This window comes from Olea europaea, chromosome 6, assembly GCF_002742605.1.
Source record: "Olea europaea var. sylvestris chromosome 6, O_europaea_v1, whole genome shotgun sequence".
NCBI classification, from domain to species: Eukaryota; Viridiplantae; Streptophyta; class Magnoliopsida; order Lamiales; family Oleaceae; genus Olea; species Olea europaea.
This window is the reverse complement of record NC_036242.1, coordinates 28,281,808-28,309,343: the sequence shown is the minus strand read 5'-3', so window position 1 is coordinate 28,309,343 and position 27,536 is coordinate 28,281,808. Positions and strand designations below refer to the sequence as shown.

The window sequence follows — 27,536 nt, the reverse complement described above, 5'->3', positions numbered from 1 at the left end:
CGGACATTGGTCCTTACTTAGTTTAAAATGGCTAGCTAAGGGGAGAGTAACAAATTTTGCATTATTCATAGCAAATCTAACTAACATTTTCTCAATATAACCTGTTTGTTTTGGGCTCAATGTTCTATTACTCCTATTTTTTATTATTTCCATCCCCAAAATTCTTTTAGCATGGCCAAGGTCTTTCATTTCAAACTCTTTGCTTAAGGATCCTTTAATATTATTGACCACGTGCATGTTTTGCCTTACTAATAGCATATCATCAACATACAAGAGTATAAAAGCAATAATTTCATTTTCTTCACCATACTTTAAAGTAAAGACAATGATCAAATATACTTGTTGTAAAACCAACGGTAGATACAAAGTTATCAAATCATAAATACCATTGTCTTGGAGATTGATTTAAACCATATAAGGATCTTTTTAATAAGCAAACATGTTCAGGCTTAGATTCATCAACAAAATCATGGGGTTGTTTCATATATGTCACTTCATCAAGATCACCATGCAAGAAGGCAATTTTTACATCCATTTGTTCGAGTTCAAGATTATAATATGTCACAAGAGCAAATATAACTCTAATAGTAGTGTATTTAACTATCGGGAAAAAAAAATTCATTATAATCTATAACTTCTTTTTGCGTAAACCCCTTAGCTACTAGTCTAGCTTTAAATCTTATAGGCATTTTCTCATCATTTTTCTCCTTGAAAGTAAATATCCATTTACAGTCAACAATAGACTTACCAACATGTTTAGGAACTAAATTCCAAGTCTTATTTTTCATCAAGGAGTCCATTTCATCTTTCATAGCAGCCTGCCAGTTTACAAATTGCTGGCTGTTAATAGCCTCTTCATAAGATTTAGGTTCTTTAAAGACAAAACCTTGATAAGAAAGAACAGCAAGTGAAAGGTAATCCCTATGCCTAACTGGTCCTTTTATCTCCCTTTTTATCCTATCTCTAGACAATTGATAATCACCTAATTCTATAGGCTGATTTTCTAAATGCACACCTTCTTCTTTATTTTCATGAGGATATGAAGCACCGTCTGCCACTTCCTCCACCTGGTCACCTAGAACAGGTTCAGATGGAGCATCAACCTCCACCTGCAATCTGGTTTTATTATTCTCTTCTCCTTCAGATTGGCCATTTGACTCAATATTATTCAAACAAGGCATTTTTTGTTCATCAAAAATAACATCTCTACTTGTGATTATTTTAAAACCCTTTGTTTCCTTACTCCATAGTCTATACCCCTTTACCCCATCAGGATAGCCTAGGAAAACACATTTAATAGCCCTAGGTTCTAACTTACCAACACTTTGATGAGAATAGGCAACACACTCAAAAATTCTTAAATGTGAGTAATCAAGGATATGGCCGGTCCACTGCTCTTCTGATGTTTTATCACCTAGAGTACTTGAAGGTGTTCTACTTACAATGTATAAAGTTGTCATCAAAGTTCACCCCATAGGACTTTGGTAACACCAAAACTTATTAGCATACACCTCACTTTATCCAATAAAGTCCAATTCATCCTCTTAGCAACTCCAATGTGTTGAGGGGTATAAGGTGCTGTCCTATGTCTATTAATTCCAGCATTATTACAGAGCTGATCAAACTCTTTATTGTAGAATTTTAGGCCATTATCAGTTCTAAACACTTTAACTCTCTTCCTAGTTTGATTTTCTATCAAGTTTTTCCAAATTTTAAACTTTTCTAGGGTTTCGGATTTATGTTTCATTAGGTAGACCTAAACCTTCCTAGAATAGTCATCAATCAAGGATAGAAAATATTTATTTCTTCCTTGAATGATAGTGGATGAAGGTCCCCCGCATATTAGCATGTATATACTCTAAAATGGAAGTGGTCCTATACTTTCCAGTGTTGAAATGCAGCCTATGATGCTTACCTAAAATGCAATTTTTCAAAAATGCACTTATGATATAGAGTCATTTCCAAACGCTTTTGTGAGGAATCTGTAGACCATTCTCACCTACATGGGCTAATCTCTTGTGTCACTTTAAGGTAGCATCAAGTTTAGCACTGGAAGATTCAGCAACTTCATCACTAATTACACTGGCCTTAACAACATAAATTCCATTTCTTTTAATTCCCTTAAAGATGACAAGAGAGCCCTTAATTACCTTTAAGAATCCATCACTAATTTTATCTTGTAGGCCCAAATCATCTAGGTTGCCCATTGAAATCAGATTCCTGTTCAAATCAGGAATATATCTAACCTTTTCAAGGGTATAGATATATCCATTTTTAAATTTCAATGTAACCTTTCCTGTACCCTCAACTTTATAGGCTATGTTGTTTCCCATCACCCTCTCCTCCATTTATTTTCTTAAAATCTACTAGCCAATCCTTCCTAGAGGTCATATGGAAGGTAAACCAGAGTCCGAAATCTAATCCTGAACCTGATTTCCTTCATTAACAACATTAGATGTATCAGGCAGTAGTTTGTTCAGTCACAGTATAGACATCAACAGTAGTGGGTTCAACTACATTTCCTTCATCCATCCCTTTTTATTTCTGTTCATTTTTCTTTTTGTAACAGTCCTTTATAAAGTGTCCTGTTTTTCCACACCCATAGCATTTTTTATTCCTAGTTTTGGATTTAGATCTATCCCTACTCTTAAACTTTCTCCTATGAGTAGTTCCCTGACTGCTTTGACATTCCTGAGTGGAATTAAATCTGGTTGGGGTCCTACCTCTAACAAATAGATTTTCTGGTCCAATACTATTTCTTTCAGTTTGAAGTTCAAGATCCTTAATCCTCAAAGAGTTTATTACTATGTTAGGTGTAAGGGTGTCTATCCCATACTTTATTGCTGCTTTTGTTTCTTTATATGTACCAGGGATAGCATTTAAAAGGACTACTGCCTTGTATTCTTCTGAAACTTTATCACTAACATTAGTTATTTCTTGCACTAACTTATTAAAACTGTCAAGACTATCTTCTAAGTCCTTAGTGGGGTCAATCTTAAAACTAAAAAAATTTTCCAACAAAAAGAATTTATTTGGTTAAGATTTGACCAGATAAAGTTTCTCTAATTCATCCCACAGTGTTTTAGCATCATCATGCTTACCAACTTTTCTCAACATTTAATCAGACAAATGTAAAATAATAGAAGTATATGCAAGTTCATCAGATTCTTTCTGTTGATCAGCTGTCATAGTTTTAGGATATTCTTGTTTTATTACTTTAACAACTTTTTGTTGAACTAAGAGACATCTCATTTTTTGTTGCCAAATAAGCAAATCCTCTTTTCCATCAAAAGCACCAAGTTCAAAAGAAGTGTTTGTCATTTTCAAAACAAGAAATAACACAAAGTACTTCAAAATTTTGAAAAAAAAAAAAACTTGAAGACTGATCAATCTTGAACAACAGAAGTGTTTTGACCTTGACAAAATTTGAGAGGATCAAAAGATCACACAAGAGTATAAAGCAATCAAATAGGAATATCATAATTATGTAAACAGTAAAGATACGTAGTCTCTTAAAATCAAGTGAACAAGAAACTAATCACATATTACTATACAAGATGATGAAATTCACTAGGATTTCGTGAGAATCATGTTCTCAGGTCAAGGCTCAATTTGAACATCCCAAGAACAAGACAGTATATTTCAATAACAGGTCACACAAATCCAAAAATTATTAAAATTATACTAATCAAGTGAACATAATCGTGAGAAATGCAGTTAAGACACATAAAGAGAACACATAATATCACAGAAAATAATCAAATCAGTGTTATGGGTATGAAAAATGCAAACCAGAGGGTGGTTCATAGAAATTTAACCACCAATACAACCAAAGCACAAGGGATTAGTTTAGACCCCCTTAATTCCAGCAGCGGAAACAAGTAGTGTATAGGTCCAGGGGCCAATCCACCAAGATTGTATTCGACTTGGGGTCCAACCACCAGCCGAACCAAGAAATCACCCAAGATTTTTAGATTTTCACTCAAGACAAGTAGATTCGTAAGTAAAACCCTCAGATCGAACCAAAATCAGATCTAGGGTTTCACAAAATATCAATCGATCTAAGGACAGAGCACATGAAATTGATTTTCCAAGTTCTAGAACTCGATCGAAGGTAAGAAATCACAAGATCGCAGCTCTGATACCACTGTTATACACTACTCTTTTCAAGAAAATTAAAATCTAAAATTACACTTTCTGAAACGATACAAAACTACCACTGGACACCAAGAATAGTGACTGATTTAGGCTCAGATCCTTGTACCCTTCTGTATCATCAAAAGAGACCCTAACTCAAACTATAACCCTCACAAGTACGCAGTGTGGGGTTGCTTCAATGGATAGATTTTTGGACTCTCAACACATAATTCAATTTACTTACACAGAGAAAACACACAAATTTTGATCTCACAAAGAGAATAAGATCAACTCACAAAGAGGAGATGAACAGACGAAGAACAGGAACCCAGAAGGTTCCAAACGGTTGAAGGAGAAAAAGAATGAAAAAATCTAGCAAATTAGTGTTAGAAACTTGTATTTATAGTAAAACCAATCAATCGTAGATCTGCATCTTAATCCAACGGTCCAGAGCAACTCTCACACAATTAGGTTAAATATCGGATCGTGGTAAGTGTGCCATCTCAGGTAATGTTATTGGGCAAGGTTATTTGCGTAGTATTTAGGCCGAAGGCCAATATCATCATTGCCTAAGATTATTGGACCAAGATTGGCATCGCAGACCAACACTATTTTGCTTTTTTCTTTTCCTATCATGTAACTTTTAATTTTATGATTCGCAATGTGTGTAAATTTTCAATAACTTTGTACATCGCTTTTCTTTTATTAATTTGATTTTACATTATTAATTTATGTTTTTTACTAAATAAGCTTATTTGCAAAACTGTAATAATATTTTCATTTTTTTTCATATTTAAGCTAAATTATCCATGGTAGGTGCATATACGCATATTACATGCGGTGTGTGCTTTGTAAGATTCCAAAAATACAAAAATGATTCAAGAAAAAGAGAACAATTAAGAAACTATATAATTTTTTATTACATATATGTCAATAAATAAATATTATAACTATAGTAAATAACAAATTAAAGTTTGGAGATTAAAATTATATTTTTTGTAGATTTTAATAAAATTTGATAAAAAAAAATTAATTGTTAACTTTAACTTAAACTAAAATCTCAATTTAATCTCACTAAACATGGGTGTTGGGTTTTTGATACCCAATAATCCCGGGCGATGATATTAAACAGTGTCGGATAGTTGGATTAGATTTCATAGGCTTCGGCGGATTATTGAAATATTTATTAACACACTCGATTAATTAGCTCAACCCGAAAAACAACTTGAGGGTCGTTTGAAACAATTTAATATAGTTAATGTAGCTCACGGCCCATTTGCTTCTTGGATGACTCAATTTGTGTTCCGCCCCCCCTTTAACCATTAGTTGGTCCATGAGCCCACTATATTATTACACCCTAAACCTATATATTGCTCTCATTTGTTGAATGAGCCGGTGTGTGTACAATTGAAAAGAGGCAGCTGACATTTTTCTCTAGTTTTCTCTCTTGAGCCTTAAAATTGAATCAATCTTCCTCTATTCTCGTTGATTCATTGCAGCCACCATATTGTGTTCTTTGTAAACACATTGAGTTGAGCAACCGAAGTAAGAATCGTTGTTTGGGTTGGAGCCATTGTTGGGTGTGTTTAATAAGGTTGAGATTGGTTCAACTGAGCCCGAAAAATCTACCATCGGAGATCGATTATTCAACATTTGGTATCAGAGCGAGGTTGGGGTGGAATTTCCAGCCAAAATCTGACCAGAAACCGACCAGAAAATCGGTAGAAAACAAAAAATCGAACTGCCCAGTTTTTTCACCAAAAAACCACACCTGCAAATGCAATTTTCCGGCGATCCAGACATCTTTTGGTGAAACGGAGACCAGGGTTGAGACGTGTAGGTGGAGGCGGTTCTGGGTGTGTGGCACGTGATTCTGGCAACGGCGCGCGTCTTCTCTGACAGAGGCGCGTGTGGGCGCGTGGGGCCAATTCTAGGGAAGCTATCTTTAGATAGTTTGTTCCTCATATTATTTCTAACATTTTTCGTGTTGGAAGTTTTCTGTTTCAGCTTACACAGAAAAAGTTGGACGATTTTGCCTCTAAAAATCGAACTGCATTTCTTGGTAGGCTGCACGGTTATATTTGCTTAATCTTTAGGACGAATAGCGGTGGTCCTAAAGCAGTAGATTCGCATCTCTCTCGATTATACGGACTCAGACACGTCTACTTTGGTAAATTGGCTTAATCCGTTAATTTCAATATTAGCGCGTCACCGTGTGGGGTGACAATAGGTTAGGGGTTGTCATTGCTTGGCAACCATTGCTTGTGCTAGAAATTATGATTACTTGCTCTTAATTGTTGCGATTGAATACTTATTTTTGGATAAATTAGCGTATTGTGCTTTGTGTTAAAATTGTCGTGAAATTTCATTTGATTAGATATACCTATTTTGTTGTATCGTAAATTCCGTTGTGTCGTTACTTTCGTTAGAATACCTAGACCTTACCCGTTCAAACGTTCCTTTGATCTAAGATCGCGAGTCTTACGAAACCCTGAGAATCTAGAATGATGTATATTGTGGCCGTAGGATTACTTTGTGTGATCTATTTGCCTAATTGATTGTTTCGTTTTTCAAAAATGTCTTCACATTTCGAGGTTGGTATTTTCAATGGAAAATGTGATTTTTCAATCTGACAACAAAAAATGAAGGGTATTTTAGTCCAACAAAAGGTTTCAAAAGTCATTGAAGGCAATTTGTCAAAAGAACAAGAAGAAGAAGCTGATGAGCTTGCTTATATCTCAATCATTTTACATCTGTCTGACGCTGTTTTGAGAAAAGTAGGAAAATTGAAAACCACAAAAGATCTTTGAAAAAAGTTGGAAGATCTATATTTGCTTAAATCCACTCCCAGTAAACTTTATCTTCTTGAGCATTTTTTCAGTTTTAAAATGGATCCTTCAAAGGATCTTGATGACAATTTAGATGTTTTCAGTAACTTTGTCCAAGATATTGTTAACTGTGAAGAAACCGTATCTGAAACCTAGAAGGCTATAATCTTACTTAATTCTATGCCTGAGTCATATAAGGAAGTTAAAAATGCCATTAAGTATGGTAGGGATACATTGACTCCTGAGATTGTCGTAGACTCGCTTAAGAGTAAGGAGATGGAAATGAAGGTTGAAAATGAAAATAAGAGGAGTGGTGAGTTACACATGATAAGGAGTAGGACGAAGTTTAAGAAAATGAATTTGGATAGAGTTCAAAATAGTGGTGATTCAAGTAGTGTCGAGTGATGAAGGTGGTAAGATGAAGGGCAAGGGACGGGACAAATCTGGTGGTAGTCGATGTTATAGTTGTGGTAAGTCTGGACACTTTATTAGGGATTGTCCCAAGAAGAAGGATAAGTAGAAGGGTTATGTGAGAGGTGAGACGAATGGGGTTGAGGGGTCGAGGTATGACCCCAGTGAGGTTTATTGAGAGAGTAAACCTAGTCACTGCATATGCATCTGTGTGTGATCCTTTCAGCATGTGTGTGATTGCCTAATTTGTTGCATGACTATATGTTGCATTTCAATTTGTTTGATATGTGTGTTTGCATGAATTTGAGGTAATGTGATTACTTGGTGTGATCGTTTGCATGCATAGTGGGTTAGGATGCATTAGCAGTGTGTTAGATATCTTTTGGTAAGGTGGAGTATAGATGCTTAGGGGTTAATGGTGATTTGTACCGGGGGATGTGGAGTGTAACATTTTGATCACGAGTGGAGATGTGATCAAATGTGTAGAATCATTTATCTGTGAAAGAGACCCTGTACAAGTGGAGTGCCAGAGAGGCACTTCTATCACTTCTATAAGGTGGAGTCCCATTATCCACGTAGGTTAGAAGAAGTGATGTGGTGATAGAGGATTATTCCTGAACTTAGGATCTATTGTGACTTGCCATTTTGACATGAGTTGTGTGATCTATTTAGTGAGCATGGTGCGCGATGAGAGAAGATATGTGTTCTCGAGGTGGGAGTAACACGAAATGGGATAGGATAAGTGTGGTGAGATCTTTCGTGAGGTCATTTATGCATTTGTTGCATATGTGTTTGACCGTGTGCTGATTAACTTGGTGTTAATCTTCAATTCTGTGTGAACGTGAATTTGAAAAGATCTGTGTGATGTATCCTATATAATATCTTTATCGCATGATTAGTTGTTCACTGTAAGTACTTGTTTCTACCTGGGTGTTTTTTGGACTTAGCCCCGGTGAGTACATGGAGCAAGTATGGTGTGTGTTTCGGTTCAAAACACGAGGTAAGGTCTGAGATACCAATTTTATTGGATTACCTTGATTGTACAAGTTTAAACTTTGTGTTTTGGTTACTTGCAGATTATTGGGCATCAAAGTGGAAATTGTTGGATTTTTGATACCCAATAATCCCGGGCGATGATGTTAAACAGTGTCGGATAGTTGGATTAGATTTCATAGGCTTCGGCCGATGATTGAAATATTTATTAACACACTCGATTAATTGGCTCAACCCGAAAAATAACTTGAGGGTCGTTTGAAACAACTTAATACAGTTAATGTTGCTCACAGCCCATTTACTTCTTGGATGGCTCAATTTGTGTTCCGCCCCCTTTAACCATTAGTTGGTCCATGAGCCCACTATATTATTACACCCTAAATCTATATATTGCTCTCATTTGTTGAATGAGTCGGTGTGTGTGCAATTGAAAAGAGGCAGCCGACATTTTTCTCTCTTGAGCCTTAAAATTGAATCTGTCTTCCTCTATTCTTGATGATTCATTGCAGCCACCATACTGTGTTCTTTGTGAACACATTGAGTTGAGCAACCGAATTAAGAATCATTGTTTGGGTTGGAGTCATTGTTGGGTGCGTTTAATAAGGTTGAGATTGGTTCAACTGAGCCCGAAAAATCCACCATCGGAGATCGATTATTCAACATTAGGCAAAGTGTATGAGCCTTAAGAAAACAACATAAAATCAAAAGGTCGAACACTACTAGGAGTCTAGGACCATTCACTTTATTAATTAAGAACTTGCGTTCCAAGAAATGAAAAGAGTAATTTTGGGGAAATGGTAAATTTCATTAGGTCTCCAAACTTTAATTTTTTTCAATTCAGGTCATGCTTGGTATGACTAAAACCAAGGAGACTTGCTTGAGTAGATGTTAAAACTTGATGAAAGATTGACATGGATGAAGTTGCTAGAATTCGGTAAGCAAGCAAGATTTCAATCTAAGTGGAAAAATACAAGTTGATCAAAGGAACCTGGTTATTAAGTTGATTTTTTGCATAGATAGTTGAATAACACATTGCGTTCACACATTTTCACAGTCCCTGTAGGTCATGCACGACATTCTGCTTTCTTTACACTATACCAACCGGCGGAGTTGTTCCAAATGAAATAATTATGAAGCTTTGTGACTTGATCGAGACTTTTTAAGGTTGAGCAAAGTAGTTGTAACTTAGCTTATATTTGGGTGACCCCCTTAAAAATTTTACCGAAAAAGAAAAAGAAACAAAAACAAAGGACAATGTTGTACTATTATCAACATTGTTAATTCTTATCTTCAACAAAGACTTGACGAAGTCTACGCTCAAACTTATGAAACAAAAAAGTTAATGCTTACAAAAGGTGTTCTTTCTTAGCCAACAGGTTCAATTATTTTTGAAAATGAGTGATGCTATTTAACGTCATTGGTGATAAAACACTAGTCTAAGTAATATTAATGTGACATTAAATTATATGTATGATTCGGTCATTAAGCTTATTACTCAGTGCCATCTAGATTGGTATTATAATAGCAGTAATGCCATCTAAATTGGTATTATAATAGCAGTAATGCTATATAACATTATTCTTGGGAAATAATGTACTATTGACATGATTGAAGTCGAAAGACAGTTGCAAATAATTTCTCTCAATCACATCGTACGAATTTATTTTCTTAGCTCATAAATAAGCAAGTTTTAAGAATAAACAACACTCTATTTGTTAAAAATCTTAAAGTAACTTCTACATTAATTTTTTACTAGTCAATGGTAAAAAAGTTGTGCAAGCATATTTGGAAAATATTATAAGTTATTTATATCGAGAATGTGTAAACTTTGATAGTAAGGGATGACAAATTCTTTCGTCCCTTTGATTCCACCGGTCTAGGAAAAAATTAGACTATAAGAATAAAAAACGAATTGTGATATCGCGAGAATCTAGATTTACTTTATTTGTAATCTCCATTTGATTATCTTCTTAACTACCCTTATGCTACAAGTAAGGGTGTTAAGTTTCTTATTTTTTTTTTATTTTTTTTTTAGTGTCAGCACATTCTCTATCAAGCTCTCGTTTGGTGTAACTATAAATCAGATTTGATTTTTAGCAGTTTTAAAAAAGTTGATAAAATATATTATTGAAAATTTAATAAAAGTTATGGATTTTATGAAATGAATAATAAAAATTAAATGTTGATTTTGACGTAAATTTTTTTTAACTTTTTCATCACACTGAACAGGGGCCAAGTGTAATGATAATTGGAAAATTAAAGTCGTAGTCCTGAATCTATTGAAAGTATAGCAACTTGGTCATCAAACTTATTACCTTTGACAATTGCAGTCCCCACCCCTTTTCTTTTTCGTAACACATACATCAAACAAACCAGAAGAGTCACGATTACACGCAAGAGGACTATACGTTTCAGAAGTCTTACCCATCTTTCACTTTCTGATTTTTCTCGCATTTATTCCTCAATAATTCTCCAGAAATCACAACTTACTAGACTATCTTCATTTTTGGCACAAGCATAGCTCAATAATTCATGCATTATGACATTGATATTAAAATAAAAATAAATTTAGAAAAAATGTGAAATGTTGTCGAATTAGTACATAAAAATGAAAAAATAAAAAATAAAAAATCACAAACTACTGGCATTTAAATCAATTATTACCCATAGTTCCTTTCTTGAGAAACAAACAGAGGGCTATATTTGCATGGAGTTAAATTTCAGATATTGTTAGAAAGGAATTTTGTTCAGCATAAGTTTTCTGATGTTCAAGAAAGCCAAAAGATATTAGGCAGCTGAATTATGGTGGGACAAGAAGATATCCAGTCATGGCAGATAGGCGGTCATGTTCACCCTATAATTCAGTCCTTTGAAGCACAAATGAACTTTTTCTTTTTCTTTTTTTTAAAAAAAAAAGGACACGTACATGTAAGAGACGTGTTGATTAAATTTTTTAAAATTTCAAAATAGGGAACGACACATGACATGTCAAAGAGTTATCTCTAAAGTATGTCCCAAGCATCGATAATTTAAATAATATATAAAAAGAAATAGGACAAAAGCACGGCTTATTGGATACATGTCCTTAATTGTTAGTAAAACATTGGACACAAACACGCTATCTTAGGAACATTTGTGTCTCGTAACAAATAAAGTTCGACGGTGGTAGCTAATCCAGTTCAACCCCTTACACACGCAAAAAGTAGAGGATAAGATGTAACAAGTGTCGATACAAGCATGCATGCACAAATGTATTGAATCTCATCAGAACTCCATTGAGGAAGTGACGAACTGCTCGATTGATTTATTCATGAAGATTTTTGACATTGTGTGATAGATTTACTCAAAAAGCTCTTGGGTGTGCCTTCAGCTACTAACAGGAACGCCTATCATTCAGTACTTTAAAGCACAAATGATGCACTGCATTGGCATTTTGATTCTATGCATTTGTCCTCTGTGTCTGTGTGGTCTTCTTGTCTAAATTGGTTTAGAATCGATTCTTCATGTAACTAGGTCGGAGAAGAGGATAAAACTATTGGATACAAGCACCATTATATATACACACAAAACACAAGTTCGTACCAAGCACATTTAGCTACTTTTTTGCAGCTGTAGTAGCCGCAATTAGATACAAATAGGAGTCTTTGGAATCAGTTTACAGTTTATTGTTAATATCAAACACTCGAAGCATATTATAACAACTGGCTACAAACGATGATATTTCAGGTGAAACTCATACCAAGCTTAAATTTCCTTTCGAGTGAAGACATTTGCAAAGACCTTCTAAGGCTCGACTTCTTGATCTGGACTAGCTTATCATATACACACCACGGGAAACTGATATAATGATCCCGATTCAGTCCCTCATTGTAGCAACCCCAATATTCATGATGATAAGTGACGTGATACCAAGCCGATGCTTTTGCATACATATCATCCGATTCACTTCCTCCCTCGAACATTTTCCTAGCTTCACTCCTCAATGACCTCACAGCGGTACCAATGGCGTCTGCATCTCGTCTTCGATCAAAACTCCTTGACGTCTTCATAATACCACCGCTCAGTATTTCAGCCTCAGTTTTTATGCCATAATAGCCCATTAGATTACCCAGCTTGAAATCATACTCAGCTTTGCAATGAAATGCTTCTTCAATGTAATCTTCAAACCCGTCTACTTCCATGTCGGGATCATATGACTTCATTGCCACTTCGAGGGTAAAAGATTGAATAGGAGCAGTGTGGGGGGCGATATTTTTCACATCTCTAAAAAGCTTTCCGATCACACGTTTCGATTCATAGGTTGTCTTGTCGGGCTTTTCCATGAAATCTGGATATTCTTTCACTCGGAAATCAGGTGGTATTACTGCAGGAACACCGGTTTTTGGAAAGTCGACAGCAGTGGAGTGTAGCTTTGCCAACTCTATACAAGGCTCACTCAATGCCTTGCGTGGTTCTTTGTCAGCAAAGACAGTATGTGCACTTGCGATGATTCCTAAACTATCGTTCACCATATAGTTGACAAAGTACTCCTTGACTTCCTGTACAACAGGAAAAGTACAAACTGAATATTAACTTTTGTTGAAATCATGAGGATATTCAGATTGGCAAAGCAATGTACATGTAAATTTGCAATAAAATAACATGTAAACGTGTATGAGATCACAACGAAGAGTGCCCTGCCTGATATGCCGAATCAAATCATGTGAAAGCTAGAAGAATGTTCATTCATTCCAATATAAGAAATCTTAACTGCTAACCTCAACTTATTTTATGACTCGAACATGCATTTGTACAGCTTTCAAGACTTCGGGAATTTCATCCAAATGGAAGAATAACACTAATCAAATAATAGAAACTACATATTAATCTGTTAAATCAAACAGGCCTTCATAGATGCCATCATCAGTTAGATAACAAATAATTTCCCAAATATTAATTGTCTCGCTATACCTATTTATTAATAACAAATAACTTTCATAAATATGATAAGCCACACGACTACATATTTAAGTTCCATGTTCTTGGGATATGGAAAGGGTTAATGCATTTACAAGTGCATTTACAGGGTTAATGCATTTACACCATGATAGGTATTAAAGGATGTTTATAATCTATAATCAAATACTCAGTTAAGAAATGAGATGGGAGACAGAGAACCTAGAAAGTAAAAGGTGGAACTCAAGGAAGTATGGTCTTTTAGCAATAATTCCCAAAACTAGGAGGAGACAACATAAAGAAAACCACGATAGAAAGTTCACGCCAAGAACATAACAACAAAAGTGGATATAGCATATGATTTCTGTAGATACCATGTTAATAATAAGTAACCTTGACAATAATCTGATGACATTTTTTTCTCTTTAAGAAGGATCCTCATCTTTTGGCCATTATAAATTATAAATAACAAAAGTGGAAAACATCATGGTTTCAAATGCAAGTTCTAAGCCACAGTACCTCAACTGTCACATCATGATCTTGCTTTGTGCTTGGAGCTGGCGTATAATCCATAGGCGAGCATTGCTCTGGTGGAATCAAGTCAGGGTCCCAACAAACGAAGTAAATGTCTCCATCCAAATCACTCCCGGAACATTCATTTGGGTGAGGTCTGTTATTAGAACAACCGAAACCATATAGAACATGATTAAAATTTTTAAATAAAATATGCTATTTTTGTTTATTCTAAAAAGGCCATTTTTTGAATAGCACAATTTTCAAGTCATAAAAAATCCACATTGGGGCACTGCTTCATGTTTGTTCTACAGATTTAGAGTAATTCTCGACCCACTGTTGCACTGTTGACACAAACAATAATTACCTGAATGCAATAGTCCCATTAAGTTTTTGCTGATAAGATTACTTTAGAAGCATTCAAGAAGTCAGTTTTACCTTTGTCCTTTCTGAGGGAAAACCACACAGTCCACCATGTGGTATAATGCTGGCACATCAACAGCCTCTAACCTACGGACATCACCAGGGTGCAAGCACGGGTTTTTAGCAACAACAACCATTCCCTTAACAATGTAATTATAGTCATCTGATGTATTGTCATAAATTTTAAGGAAATCCACACAGAATCGTCGACGACCAGCACCAGAAAACTGAATAAACACCTGGCCATATTCTAAACTTCCGGTTTCATCCAGGCATCCCATCATTTGTCTAGCTTGTGGAACAAATATTCTTGATTTCACCCTCAAATCTAATAACTTTGCTGCGCGAAAAGTTTGTAGCATCATCGAGAGAAATGGTTCACCGTCAGGCAGATAACCACACCTGAGCATTTCCTTCAGGATATTCGTATTTTCTCCGGGAGACATCAAATCCAATGCCTCCTCTGCCCTCACTGGATCAACCAAAACAGTATCCAGCTGAGCTACTGCATCTCTTTGCTTCTTCTCAAAAATATGATCCTTGACACCGAGAGTAGATAAAAGAGAGATAATTTGGCGATTCAGAAAACAAGGTTGATATTTACTCCATGCTAAAACATCTAATTTTGTATTGTCTGAATCATACTTTAACATGCTCCGTCTCAATGACAGCTTCCATCGAGAAGAGGGATCAACAGCCACAACACCTTTGTAGCCACCATACCTGATCTGAAAGGCTGAAGGAAAAGAATTTTTAAGTCCACATTTTTTAGCAACTCTACAAGCAAACTTAGCAGATATCTTCCCAATTCCATCAGAAAAGGTTCCCCCTCTTACTGCCTTAATGTCGGGAATTAATTCAATCTCATCCTTATCAACACTTAAAGTTTCTATAGAGGATCCAAAAGATTGACCAAGTCTGGCAGCATATTTTGCGACGTTTCTGATGGAACGAAAATCTCCCATCCACCTACGGATATCATCAGCATTATCGGTAGCTGTTGAAGCAAACATCCAAGCAGAATTATCCTTCAACTGACTTGAGGAAAATGCAAGAAAATCAAATTTTTTATCACCAATAACAATGCCATTTCTAAGTGTTGACAATATCCTTTCATAAATTTCTGTTCTTCTATTCTCAATCCCAGAAGCTACCTTGGGGGATAGTTCAGAAGAATACATTTTATCCTCCTCTTCATCCACAAAAGAAACACGAAGAAAATTATTAATATCTTTGTGATAATGCCGTAACACGCGGTTTGACACATTCACTTCCGGACCAGAGAAATACACTTTGCTCGGAGTTACTTGAACCCTGCGTACATATACCAGTCCATAATCTAATCTAATAGCTGGTGATTTTGGTATCCGTCCCATCTTGAAGTATTTGTGATACTGCTTCTTGAGCCAGCTCACAGGATCATAGCAGCATTCCTTTAAATTGTAAAGTTTCTCTAGAGCATACTCTATACACCCAATGTCTATTCTCTGCGGATCAACCAACCTAAAAAATTTGGCATCTAAGTTCTGCCCCGGAAGACAACCATGTTGCACCAAAGTGCAAATCGTAAACAATATATTCCATGGCAATTCAATTACTTCAGGAGGATGCAGAATGGGAACTAGGGATGAATTGTGACAAAAGGGAGAACCAGTCTCCAAACTGAATTGGCTTACACTTTTCTTGTAGCAAGCAAAATTATCTAAGAAATTTGGAAGATTCATGCCATACGAGAGCTGCAAACACAAGCCAGAAGATTGTCCAATACATGATGGAGTAAAATCTGTTGTTCTGATCCACTGATCATCTGGAGTTTCCTTAAAAAAGGTATAATCAGATCCATTAAGCTTCTTGTAGATCCGGGGAGCACCAACTAACTACACAATAAAAGAGAGAAACATTCATCAGCATTCATTTCTAAATTTCAGATAGTAAATGAGAACACATAATTGCAGCAGCTTTGTAAAGTGCATAATAAAAACATTCTGGTGCAAACAGTATGAGAAGATGAAGTATGATACCACAATAGAGGCAAACTGTTTTTGTCAGCTGGTACTTTAGTAAACCCCAAAATTATATTAGATAGAAACAAAAAGAAGCAAAAAATTCTACTTACAGACTCGAGAATCTAGCAATAACGGAATGCCGAGACCACCAAACAGAGGAATGATTTCTCGGTCTTGCTAGGAGTAGTAAAATTCAGGTGTCAGGCAAAAGTTTAGCTTCACTTAGTAATGCAGGATCTTTCTACATGCAGAAATAAACTAAACTTACAGTACCTAATGGTGTTAAATTCATCATTTGTAAGGAGATTCACAGATCAGGTTGTAAGTGTTAGGAAAGAAGGAAATGATAAGAGTCTAAGTTATATGTTTATACGTAATTAAGAATGATAATCACGTATAAACAAAATATCTACTTCCAGATTCAGAGAATCTAACAATAATGAAATGCTGAGACCACCAAAAAGAGGATTATTTTCTCTGCCATGCTCGGAGTAACAATTCAGGTGTCTGGCTAGGTTTACCTTCAGTTAGTGACGCGGGAACTTTCTCCATGCAGAAATAAACGAAATTCCCAGTACCAAATGGTATCAAAATCATGACTAGTTACTACTCCTAAATAGTATCACATATGAAGAAACCAAACCACCAGATCATGTCAATAAATCCTAAATTACATCTAATTGATAGGTGAGCATGTTTGGATGGTCCTAGAAAAAAGATACACTTATTCCATAAAAAAAGAAAAGTAATGGAATTGATTTCAAGTTTGGATAATTTGTCCTAATAATTATTTTGAGCAAATTTATGTTCGGGGTCTATTTACTTTTAACCTAAACCAGCATGACGAATTACCGAAATGCTCTTTATATTTGGGAATCTAAGTACTGTTAAAGTATAATGGTCTTTTCCTTGGTCAAAGAAAAAAATAAGCACTAGCCCAATCAAAACAGTACCACACCTCGTGCTTATTTTCCATCAAAATATTTTGCTTCGATTGCTTAAAAAAAGAGCATTTTTAAAGTCCAAACATGTTGGGAATTTGCTTATAAGCATGTTAGTCCAGCTATAGCCACCTAAAAATGCTCAAGGAGTACCAATGGATGTCAAATATAAAAACATTGCTAATTCATATGGAAATAGTGATGTGACAATATTATTTATTAAAAGTTCATAACAAACCTGTATGAGGAGAAGCTTTGAAATTTGACCTCGTGGACAATATAGAACAATCCGCCATATGTTCTCATACGAGAGTTGAAGCTTGTATTGAACAGAATTATAGGAGAAAAAGAAGTACATTTTCTTCAGACCAATCCCAAATTTAACGGAAACACGTGTGTTTTTCCAAAGCACAGAAAACTTCTCTCTCGATATTTGAGATCCAAAATTCAAAGTTACACATTCCATTTCATGCAGGTACGTTCTAGGATTTCGCATGATGTCAATATCCGCCCAAGCCTTCAAACAAGAAGCATCATAATATAGGCTGTCTGCTTTTGCCAAGTTGAAAATTATATCAGCATGTGTGCTAGTCTCAAATTGAACTCTGGCATATGCTCTTCCATGACTTCCTTTGCACAGATTTACACCTAAAGCAACTACACTTCCTCGGCCCGTATATAGCTCCAAGAATGTCTTAACGGTTTCGGCAGCAACAAGAGATGGGAAGCCAGATACCTGAATGGTCTTTCCCATATGGCTGAATGGTAACTGCAGTTTGGTCAGAAAATATAATTATCAATGCAAGTGCAACACGATCTGCTTCTTTTATACAACGTTTAACCTATCCATAGAAATTATAATTGCTAACTTTAGTTGCAGGAAAACAGCACAAAAGCATCCTCGAGGGAAGAAGAACGGAGGAAGCGAGAGGACGAGGAGAGACAAAAGACGGCTACTTAGTGAACCCCAAGAAACAAGAAAGTAAATGTAAGAAAAACAATGAAACGACAATCTTTTACTTAGTTTGTGGAAAGCAAATGTTGGGTTTTGATACTCAATAAATCCCGGACGATCATGTTAAACCGATGTTAGATAATTTATATCGACACTATTGTAGTGTAATCCAAATTCTAGTGGGTATTGGAGTCGTATTTGTAATGGTCTTGGAGATATCAAAATTATGGACCAAAAAGAAAAGTCGCCGTATTTTCACTAGCCTATCACTACCTGGGAGCTCGAGCAATACCAATAGTTTTTCAATAGAAAGTTTTTCGTTTGTCTGTTGCTTGTTCGCTCGAGCATTGGACTATCCCTTGACACTGTTGGAGCAACCCAAGTTTCGCGTTTTGATGTGTTTTGGACTCCTATTCATCTATAACTTGATTTCTAGGGTTGTATATATATATATATATATAAGCCTCGGCTTGTATTGATTTATAACTTTTTATACAACATCTTGAAAGCTTTAGATCTCAGTTGAAAGTATTGAAATCTTGTCATGAACACAATTGCTATTGATTATAGTGAAATTCTTTTCCTCTGCCCCTGGTTTTTTCTGTTTCTACATAAATTTTTGTGCTCTTGTTTTCTTATTCTTTATTTCATTATTGTTATATTTTTCTAGTCAATTTCATAATAAGTGGTATCATAGCATAAAGTTGATTATTTCGCATGGCACCGATGAAATATGATATTCCGTTATTATATCAAAATATGAGATTTACTTTATGACAAATGAAAATGCGAGCAATTGTCATACAGATGGATTTGGAGGAAGTCTTGATTTGATAAGATGCTTTGAAAAGCAGCGTAGGGATCGAAAAGCTCAATCTCAAATTCATCTACATCTATCAAATCAAATTCTTTAAGATATTTTCAAGGAGAAAAGTGTCACTACGTTTTAGTTGAAGATGGAGCAACTTTATATGACAATGAACTTGACCAATAAGCTACACTTGAAGCAGGGCTTGTGTTCTCATTGGATGTCCGAAGGTAAATCGCTAGATGATCACTTAACTATGTTTGAAGAAATCGTGGTCGATTTGGAGACATTAGAGGGGGACTTGGCGTTGATGTTGTGTTCATTGTCGCCGTCATATATGGCTTTTTAGGAATACTATTCTCTATAGTCAGGATAATATCACCTTGAAAGAGATCTATGATGTTTTGCTATCTAAAGAGAAGTTGAGGCATCTTGCTAAAGGATTTGAAAGTCAAGCGGAAGGCTTGGTTGTTCATGGGAGAAATCGGGATAGGAATTCTAGTAGAATTACGTGAGGCAGATTGAAATCCAGACATGCAGAAAATGTGTATCATTACTTTAAGAAGAAGGGACATATAAGGGCTAACTGCTATTCTTTAAAAAATAGGAACAAAGCTACTGGTGCTAATGAAAGAGGAAAGCAACGTGTTAACACGGTGGAGGCTGATGTTGTAGAAAATTGACAAAACTGACGGAGAGCTTCTTGTGATTTTGGACAAGGATTCCAAACAGGAATGGGTTCTTGATTCAACTTGTACTTTCCATATGTATCCTAACAGGGATTGATTTACAACATATGAAAGAGTTTTGAGGGGTGTAGTGATTATGGAAAATAACACGCCTTGCAAAATTGCCGAAGTTGGTACGGTTAGAATTACAATGTTTGATGGTGTTATCAGAATACTTACAAACGTTAGGCACGTTTCACAACTAAAGCAAATTCTCATATCTTTAAGTTCATTTGACTCAAATGGTCATAAATACAATGATGAAGGTGAGTTGAGACGCTCTTGTTGTTATGAAAAGATAGAAAAATTCTACACAGTTGTACATTTTGCGGTGTTCCACAGTTACAAGGGATGCAGCAGTTTCTACTTCTTCTTTAACAAATGTGGAAGTTACTAAACTTTAATATATGTGACTTGGCCATATGAGTGAGAATGGTATGACAGAATTGAGTAGGAGGGGCTTCTTGATGGGTAGAAGACAAGATGAAGTCTTGTGAGTACTATATCTCTGGAAAACATAATAAGGTCAAATTCACTAAAGGAAGACATAACACGAAACGAACACTTGAATATATTCATTCAGATCTCAAGGAACTGCCCATGGTACCTTCAAGAAAAGGTGCTTATTATTTGTTGATAGTGATTTATAATTTCTTCAAGAAAGTTTGGCTATTCTCCTTGAAACAGAAGAGTAATGTGCTTGGAACCTTTAAGAAATAGAAACCAATGATAGAAAAGAATGTCAAAAAGTAGGTAAAACATGTCCACATAGATAATGGGTTGAAGTTTTGGTCACATGAATTCAATAGCTTCTGCATGACTGAAAATATCTTGAGACACTTATCAGTACTCGAAACTCCTCAGCAGAACAGTGTGGCAAAATGAATTAGTAGAACTTTGATGGAAAAGGTTCGATGTATGGTTTCAAACTCTAGGTTGCCTTAAATCATTTGGGCTGAAGCTGCTATCGCAGCTTGTTTTCTGATTAATCGTTCACTCTCAACCGTCATTGAGAAAAATACACCATAAGAGGTATAGTCTAATAAGCTTTCTTATTTTACTGATTTGAAGATTTTTGTGTCCAACTTATGCTCATATGGATAATGGGAAGTTGGAGCCTAGGTCTAGAAAGTGTCTTTTTTGAGTATAAATCAAGTGTGAAGAGATATAAATTATGATGGCTTGAGACAAGAAAAGTGGTGGTTAGTAGGCATGGGGTATTTGATGAACTAGCTACTGTTCATGGTTTACCTCGTGGGTATTCTGATAAAAAAACAGGAAAAGAGTCATTCAACTCAGGTGGAGTTGGAAATTAGTTCAAGGGAATAATTAGAGGTTTTAGAAGGGACTACTTCAAAACAGTCTAGCTCATAATTGACAAACAGTAACACTTCGCCTACTTTGCTTATACCACCAGCAATACTACAGTATTCAGTTGCTAAAGATAGATCTCATAGACAGATTAAACCTCCACAAAAGTATGGAACAGCAGACTTGGTAACGTACACTTTTAATGTGGCTAAAGAAATTGATTCCACCGAGGAACCTGCTACATATTCAGAGGTAGTCAATTGCAGTTATTCTAGCAAATAATTGATTGCTATGCAGGAGGAGATGGAGTCATTGAATAAAAATTTTACTTGGAACTTTGTGAAACTACCTAAGAATAAAAGGACTTTTTGCTGCAAGTAGATGTTCAAAAAGAAAGAAAAAATACAAGGGATTGAAGATTTTAGATATAAGACCAGATCGTTAACAAAGGGATATAGTCATATTTCAGGTGTTGACTTCACAAATGTGTTCTCATCAATTGTAAAGCATAGTTCAATTCAGGTTTTACTTGGGATAGTAGCAAAAAATGATTTGGAACTTGAGCAGATGGATATCAAGACAGAACTTTCGTATAGAAAACTTGAGGAGAACGTTTAATGTAACGACCAGAGGGTTTCATGGTTACCAGAAAGGAAGACTACGTGTGCTTGTTAAAAAAAGTCCTTTTATTGGCTTAAGTAGTCACCGAGGCAGCGGTACAAAAAGTTCGATTCGTTCATGATTACTCATGGTTTCATTAGAAGTAATTATAATAATTGTGTGAACTTCAAAAGGGGAGACAATCGATCGATAACATATTTGCTATTATATGTTGATGATATGCTGATTACAACCAAGAACAAAGTAGAGGTCACAAAGGTGAAATCTCAATTTAGTAAAAAGTTTGAGATAAAAGGCTTGAGTGCAACAAAGAAAATTCTTGGAATGAAAATTTTGAGAGATAGCAAGGCTAGCAGATTATATTTGAGTCAGGATAGGTACATTGAGAAGGTGCTTCAAACGTTCAATATGCTAAACGCTAAAGCTGTCAGTACTCCCTTGGCTGCCCACTTAAATTATCATTTGGGTTGTGTGCTCAATCATTTGAAGAAATTGATTACACGTCTCAGGTTCTTTATTCCAATGTAGTTGTTCGCTTATATATACTATGGTTTGTACAAGACCAAATTTGACTCATGCAGTCAGTGTAGTTAGTAGATATATGGCAAATCATGGTAATGAACATTGAAAAGCAGTGCAATAGATATTCAGATACTTGAAACGTTCAACTAATGCTTGCTTGCATTTTGGTGGAAATACAAATGGAGCCATTAGGTATGTGGATTTAGATTATGCAGAAGATCTTGATAAAAAGAGATCACTTACAGGGTTTGTGTTTATCCTTGGAGGTTGCGCTATTAGCTGGAAAGTTACTTTGCAAAATACAGTAGTTTGTCGACAACAGAGGCAAAATACATGGCCATTACAGAGGTATATAAGGAGGCTATGTGGTTGAGGGGATTAACTAGTGAAACTAGTGAAAACTTGTACATTTTTACAGTATACTATGATAGTCAAAGTGCTATTTTTATGACTAAGGATTAGATGTTCTATGAGAAAACTAAGCACATAATGTAAGATACTATTTTGTGCATGAAGTGATTGCTCGTGGTGACATTGCAGTGAACAAGGTTGATGCCAATGATAATCCTGCTGATGTGATGAAAAAATCACTTCTCATTACTAAGTTCGAGCATTACTTGAACTTGTTTGGTGCTTGTCATTGACTAAGCCCATTGGGGCTTATTTGGAAGAGGTGAATTGGTGTTTATTTAAGAGTTTCTTGTATTGGAATTTGGTTCGAGGTGGAAATTTGTAGTAGTGTGATCCAAATTCTAGTGGGTATTGAAGTTGTATTTGAAGTGGTCTAGGAGAGATCAAAATTATGGAGTGGGAAGAAAAGTCACTGCATTCTCTCTAATCTATCGCTAGCTGGCCGCTCGAGCAACACCAACAGTTTTTCAATAGAAATTTTCTCATCCGCCTGTCGCTCATTTTTCTATTCATCTACAGCTTGTTTTCTAGGTTTGTATTATATGAATCTCGACTTGCATTGGTTTATAACTTTTCATACAACATTTTGAGAGCTTTAGATCTTAGTTGAGAGTATTGAAATCTTGTTGTAAACAAAATTGCCATTGATTATAGTAAAATTCTCCTCCTTTGCCAATGGTTCTTTACTGTCTTGGGTTTCCATTAAATCTTTGTGTTCTTATTTTGTTCTTCTTTATTTCATTATTATCATAATCTTCCAGTCAATCTCATAACAGACACTTTAGTGATGGCTTGATCCGAAAACAACTTGAGACCACTAAAAGCAACTTAATTGAGTTAATGTTACTCGTGCTCCAACAAACGTGGATGGTCCAAGTGATTATGTTGGATGGTGATATTAGTTGGCCCATTTATTCTTAACATTACCCCCTTTGTTGGAGGCTCAATACCACTTGGCCCATATTTGGTGATCTACTTAATTTGCATATATATATATATATATATATATATATGCAGTAATCGTGTGTGTATGTGTGCAATAGAGGAGAAATAGTGAGGTAGCCGTTCTTGGTGGTTCGTTTGAGAGTTCAATCATTGCACCTCTTTTCTTCCTCATGTTGTAATATTGCTATCACCATCATCCTCCTTAGTGAGGGTGAAAACTAGTGGCAACTGAAGTGTTAAAGTTGTGGATCGGAGCCCTTGGTTGATGTTTGTTTGGTAAGTAAACTGAGTCCGGAATCAAGATTCTTAAGGGATTTCCGCGTCAGCAAATGTAGATTAATAAAAAAAAAAAATACAATAACATAACAGAGAAACTAAAGGAAAACGAGAAACTGTGCAGTTCTATAAAAAGAGGAAATCTAGAAATCCTATATGGTGCAGTCTCCAGGAACTTTAAATTTATTGGGACTTCCTCATTTATTTTAAGGTGTTAACGTATGGATGACTTCCCCGTCTCAACTTTTTTCAAGAGGGATTTGAATTCAAAGCACCAAATCGCAATGATGAACATGAAGCAATGAACTACTTCAAGGACATGGAGGTCAGTAATTAATTTTGGAGGACCCGGGTGAAGTCCCTTTTCCAATTGACTGGGAGGACATAGATCTTCTTTCTATTTTTATAAAATCCGAAGTCCAAAAATAATCTGGAATTAGAGTGTAAATGTTTTTATTAGCACAAACAAAATAATAAACTGATTATCCATGAAATGAGCTGACACAAAATAAACCACGGAAGCACTGAAAGTTAGCTATTGCAGAAGAACTGAAAGTTAACTAAGAAATCCAAGAGTTTTTGAAGGACAATGTTAACCGTTTAACATCAGATCATATCCACTTGTAAAGATGAGTTCTCTCTCATATATATTTCATATTTCATGAATTATACCATTTGATTACTTGTACAAGATAAAACAACTCGATGGCGATGATTTTCATGGCATTTACAGCACATTTCACAGGAAAAATTATTACAACAAAAGAGGCCACCTTCTCTAAACACCTTAAATTATAGCCATGGGCGGAGCCATTCAAGGTCCAGTGCGGGCAAATGGACCTTTGACCCAAGCCCAAACTCAATCCAATTTTTATTTTTTAAAGTATTGGGTTTTTTATTTAGTGGAAATTACATAAATTCAGGTACTTAAAGATCACAGTTCAAAAGTCTGGGATGAAGTTTCATTGTGCACAAATCAAGTCCCTATCTATTAAAACCCTAATTCATTTCATTTCATTTCGTATTCCTCTCTCGCTGAAACAAACCCTCGCCTCTCTCTCCCGTCTGTACCATTCAGGCAATCATTTCCCATTGTCGCCGCTCGTCGTCATCGCCGGCCAGGAGCTCGGCGGCCAAATATCTCCACCCAATCCTCCAAACTCCAATAATTTCAGCAGCGTCGTCGGGTGAAGAATCTCCGTCGAGAAGATGTGTTGCGCCATTGCTTTTCAGACCGAAGATGGCAACCGATTTTGCAGAATGTTGACGGCGATTTGTTGCAAGAATCGTGACCAGTTGCGTTGCCGAACATTGAACGGTAAAAAATGCTGATGTTGATGGTGTTGGTGGTGGACCGATGGTGGACGATGTTGATGGTGGTGCCGTGGATTTAGGTTGGATTTGGCGGTAGTGGCGAGTCTGTGGCGGGTTGGTGTGATTTGCTTGTGATGGTATGTGTGGTGGTGTTGCTGGTACTGTGTACGGTACCTTTGGCAGTGTTGATGCTATGGTGGTGGTGGCGCGGTGTTAGGGTGGTGGTGATGGTGATGGTGGTGGTGATGGTGGTATGATGGTGATGTTGTGGTGCTGGCGATGGTGTGAAGGCGATGTTGGTGGCGAGTGACGGAGTTTTTTGACCAATTATTTGGTTATCTGTCACCAAAAAATTTTATAACTTGTAATCTTATAACTTGTGATTTAAAAATAACTTGTGACCAAATCTGTGATGGACAAATAAACTGTGACCTAAAAATTCGATAACTTGTGACTTAAAAATGATATGTGATCAACTAATTTGAAAATCTGTGACCAATTAATTTCATAATATGTGACATTGTGACCTTTAAGTACGTATTTGTGACCATGAATTGTATATATGTGATCTTAATATACTTGATTAATAAAATATTCTTAATTAATGAACAGAAACCTGATTTTTGCATTTTAGAACTTTGGGCTGATATTTGAAGTAGCCATACTTAAAACCTGGTTTATGATTTTTTTTCCCTTTTATTTATTTATAGTTCAGCCCATACACTAATTTATCCAAATTCCAAATGCACAGTGATATTTTCTGACTTTTTCCCCGTGGCAAGAAATTAAAATTTTCTTTTAATTTGCCCTCTTTTTGAAATATTTTTTTCATTTCTTTCATAAAACCCACATTTTCTTGGGCCCTCAAATTTGCCGCAAAAACTTTCTTGATCATGTGATTTTTCTATTTAATATTGGATATTTTTCTGTTTAATAATAGAGATTTTGATTATGTGAACGTTGAATATTGGCAATATTTTTGATGGATTTTTGAAATCTTGATTTTTGTCAATTAGTTAAATAATTAGTGATGATTTTCTGGTGTTCTATCAATTAGTAAAAATTAGCAGTTATTTTCTATCAATTAGTATTTAATTGTCATTTGTGATTTATTTTAGTGTGAAGCGCCAATGAAGAGATTCTTTAAAAGGAAATATTTCGTAGAAAATGTTGATGATGAGATATCGAATAAAATGAATTTTAATATTTCACAACTTGCTACAAATCGTAGAATAAGGAAGAAAACGATCATTTTATTAGTATTGTCGCTATGTCATTTTTAGCATTTTCATAATATCATTAAATCCATAATCGAAAAGTTCAACCTTAATTAAATTTTGCCCGCACTGAACAAAATTTCTAGCTCCACCCCTACATATTGCAATACTCAAAAAGGCACACATATCAAAACAATGAACACACAGTCATATCAACCTTCGAGATTAATATCTAATACTTCCAAAACGTTGTCATGTAAAATTTTAGTTGCAGGCTCATTTAGTTTGCAGAATTTTTACATTCTGCAAACCATGAGAAATTCAAAATTCATTTCCCTACTAAGTTGAATTATTCCCATTCCCTTCTACAGACTAACGAAATTCTTTTCAAGGCGAGGCTTCGAAAAGTATTGTGGTTCTTGCTACAGCAGTTATACTACTAATGTGCTTTCTTTACTTACTATGAGAGTTATTTAATTTGTCCTTTCCAAGTAGTTTCAAGAATTATCTTTTCATTACTTCAAAATTAATCTAGCCAAATGAAATGGAAAAAGAAGTAGAAAACTTCAAATACTGAAACTCAAGGCATGATAATGTCATCACAAGCCCATCTTCTTAGTTTTGAAATCAATTGTTTTCTGAGTACAGAAGATCCACACTTCATCGGTACAGATGAGTGAACTCCTCTATCATCCCTCAACACAGAATAATAAACACAGTAAAAGGACAAAGTAAAACACTAAAAAACCATCAAGAGAAACCCAAGAAATAGTTTATATACGTTTTCCCTTATACCCATCAACATGCATTAACATGTCAGTACAAAAAGTTCTGATCGAAGAAAAATCGATCTAACTGTAAATATGCAAGTGTGTGTGAAATAGAAAGAGAAATTGAAATATTCTTACCAAGAAAACGAACAGATTTCTTTCACTGGTAGTTCACTATCACGAGGACTTCCTCAAGAAGACTTTATGATGATCATTGAAGCTATTTGTTAAATATTAATAAATATAATATGTGGGAGAAATAACTAATTTAGATGAAATTGTTCAATTTAAGAAAAGTGTGAAATTTGTGTGGGAGGTGGGGGGTTCGAGTCGCATTCTATACAATAATTAAAATGTTTTCGATACAATCGATTTTCAACGATCCATTACACATAAGCCATTACATATTGTAAATATTTTTAGATCATGGTAGAGGCAGTTATACCCATACTGCCTATATGAAGTCACATC

At 35.5% G+C, this 27,536-nt stretch overlaps 1 protein-coding gene across 1 annotated transcript; it reads right to left on the bottom strand.

The window, feature by feature from the left end:
- Positions 1-11,896: 11,896 nt before the first annotated feature.
- LOC111396340 (probable RNA-dependent RNA polymerase 1) lies at positions 11,897-27,315 on the bottom strand. Its single transcript, XM_023022750.1, has 5 exons — positions 27,204-27,315; positions 17,426-17,956; positions 14,256-16,117; positions 13,824-13,974; positions 11,897-12,907 (listed from the first exon to the last, which is right to left on the bottom strand). The coding sequence occupies exons 2-5, from the start codon at positions 17,939-17,941 to the stop codon at positions 12,092-12,094; spliced, it is 3,345 nt and encodes a 1,114-aa protein (XP_022878518.1). The 5' UTR covers positions 17,942-17,956; positions 27,204-27,315; the 3' UTR covers positions 11,897-12,091.
- Between the last annotated feature and the right edge of the window lie 221 nt (positions 27,316-27,536).

What these genes read in the sequence shown, in the direction of transcription:
- LOC111396340 (XM_023022750.1), bottom strand. Translation starts at nt 17,941, where the DNA reads ATGGGAAAGACCATTCAGGTATCTGGCTTCCCATCTCTTGTTGCTGCC. An exon ending in TTCCCTCAGAAAGGACAAAG is followed by an intron (nt 13,975 to 14,255) that starts GTAAAACTGACT and finishes TTCTAATAACAG; the next exon opens with ACCTCACCCAAATGAATGTT. An exon ending in ATCATGATGTGACAGTTGAG is followed by an intron (nt 12,908 to 13,823) that starts GTACTGTGGCTT and finishes CCTGTTGTACAG; the next exon opens with GAAGTCAAGGAGTACTTTGT.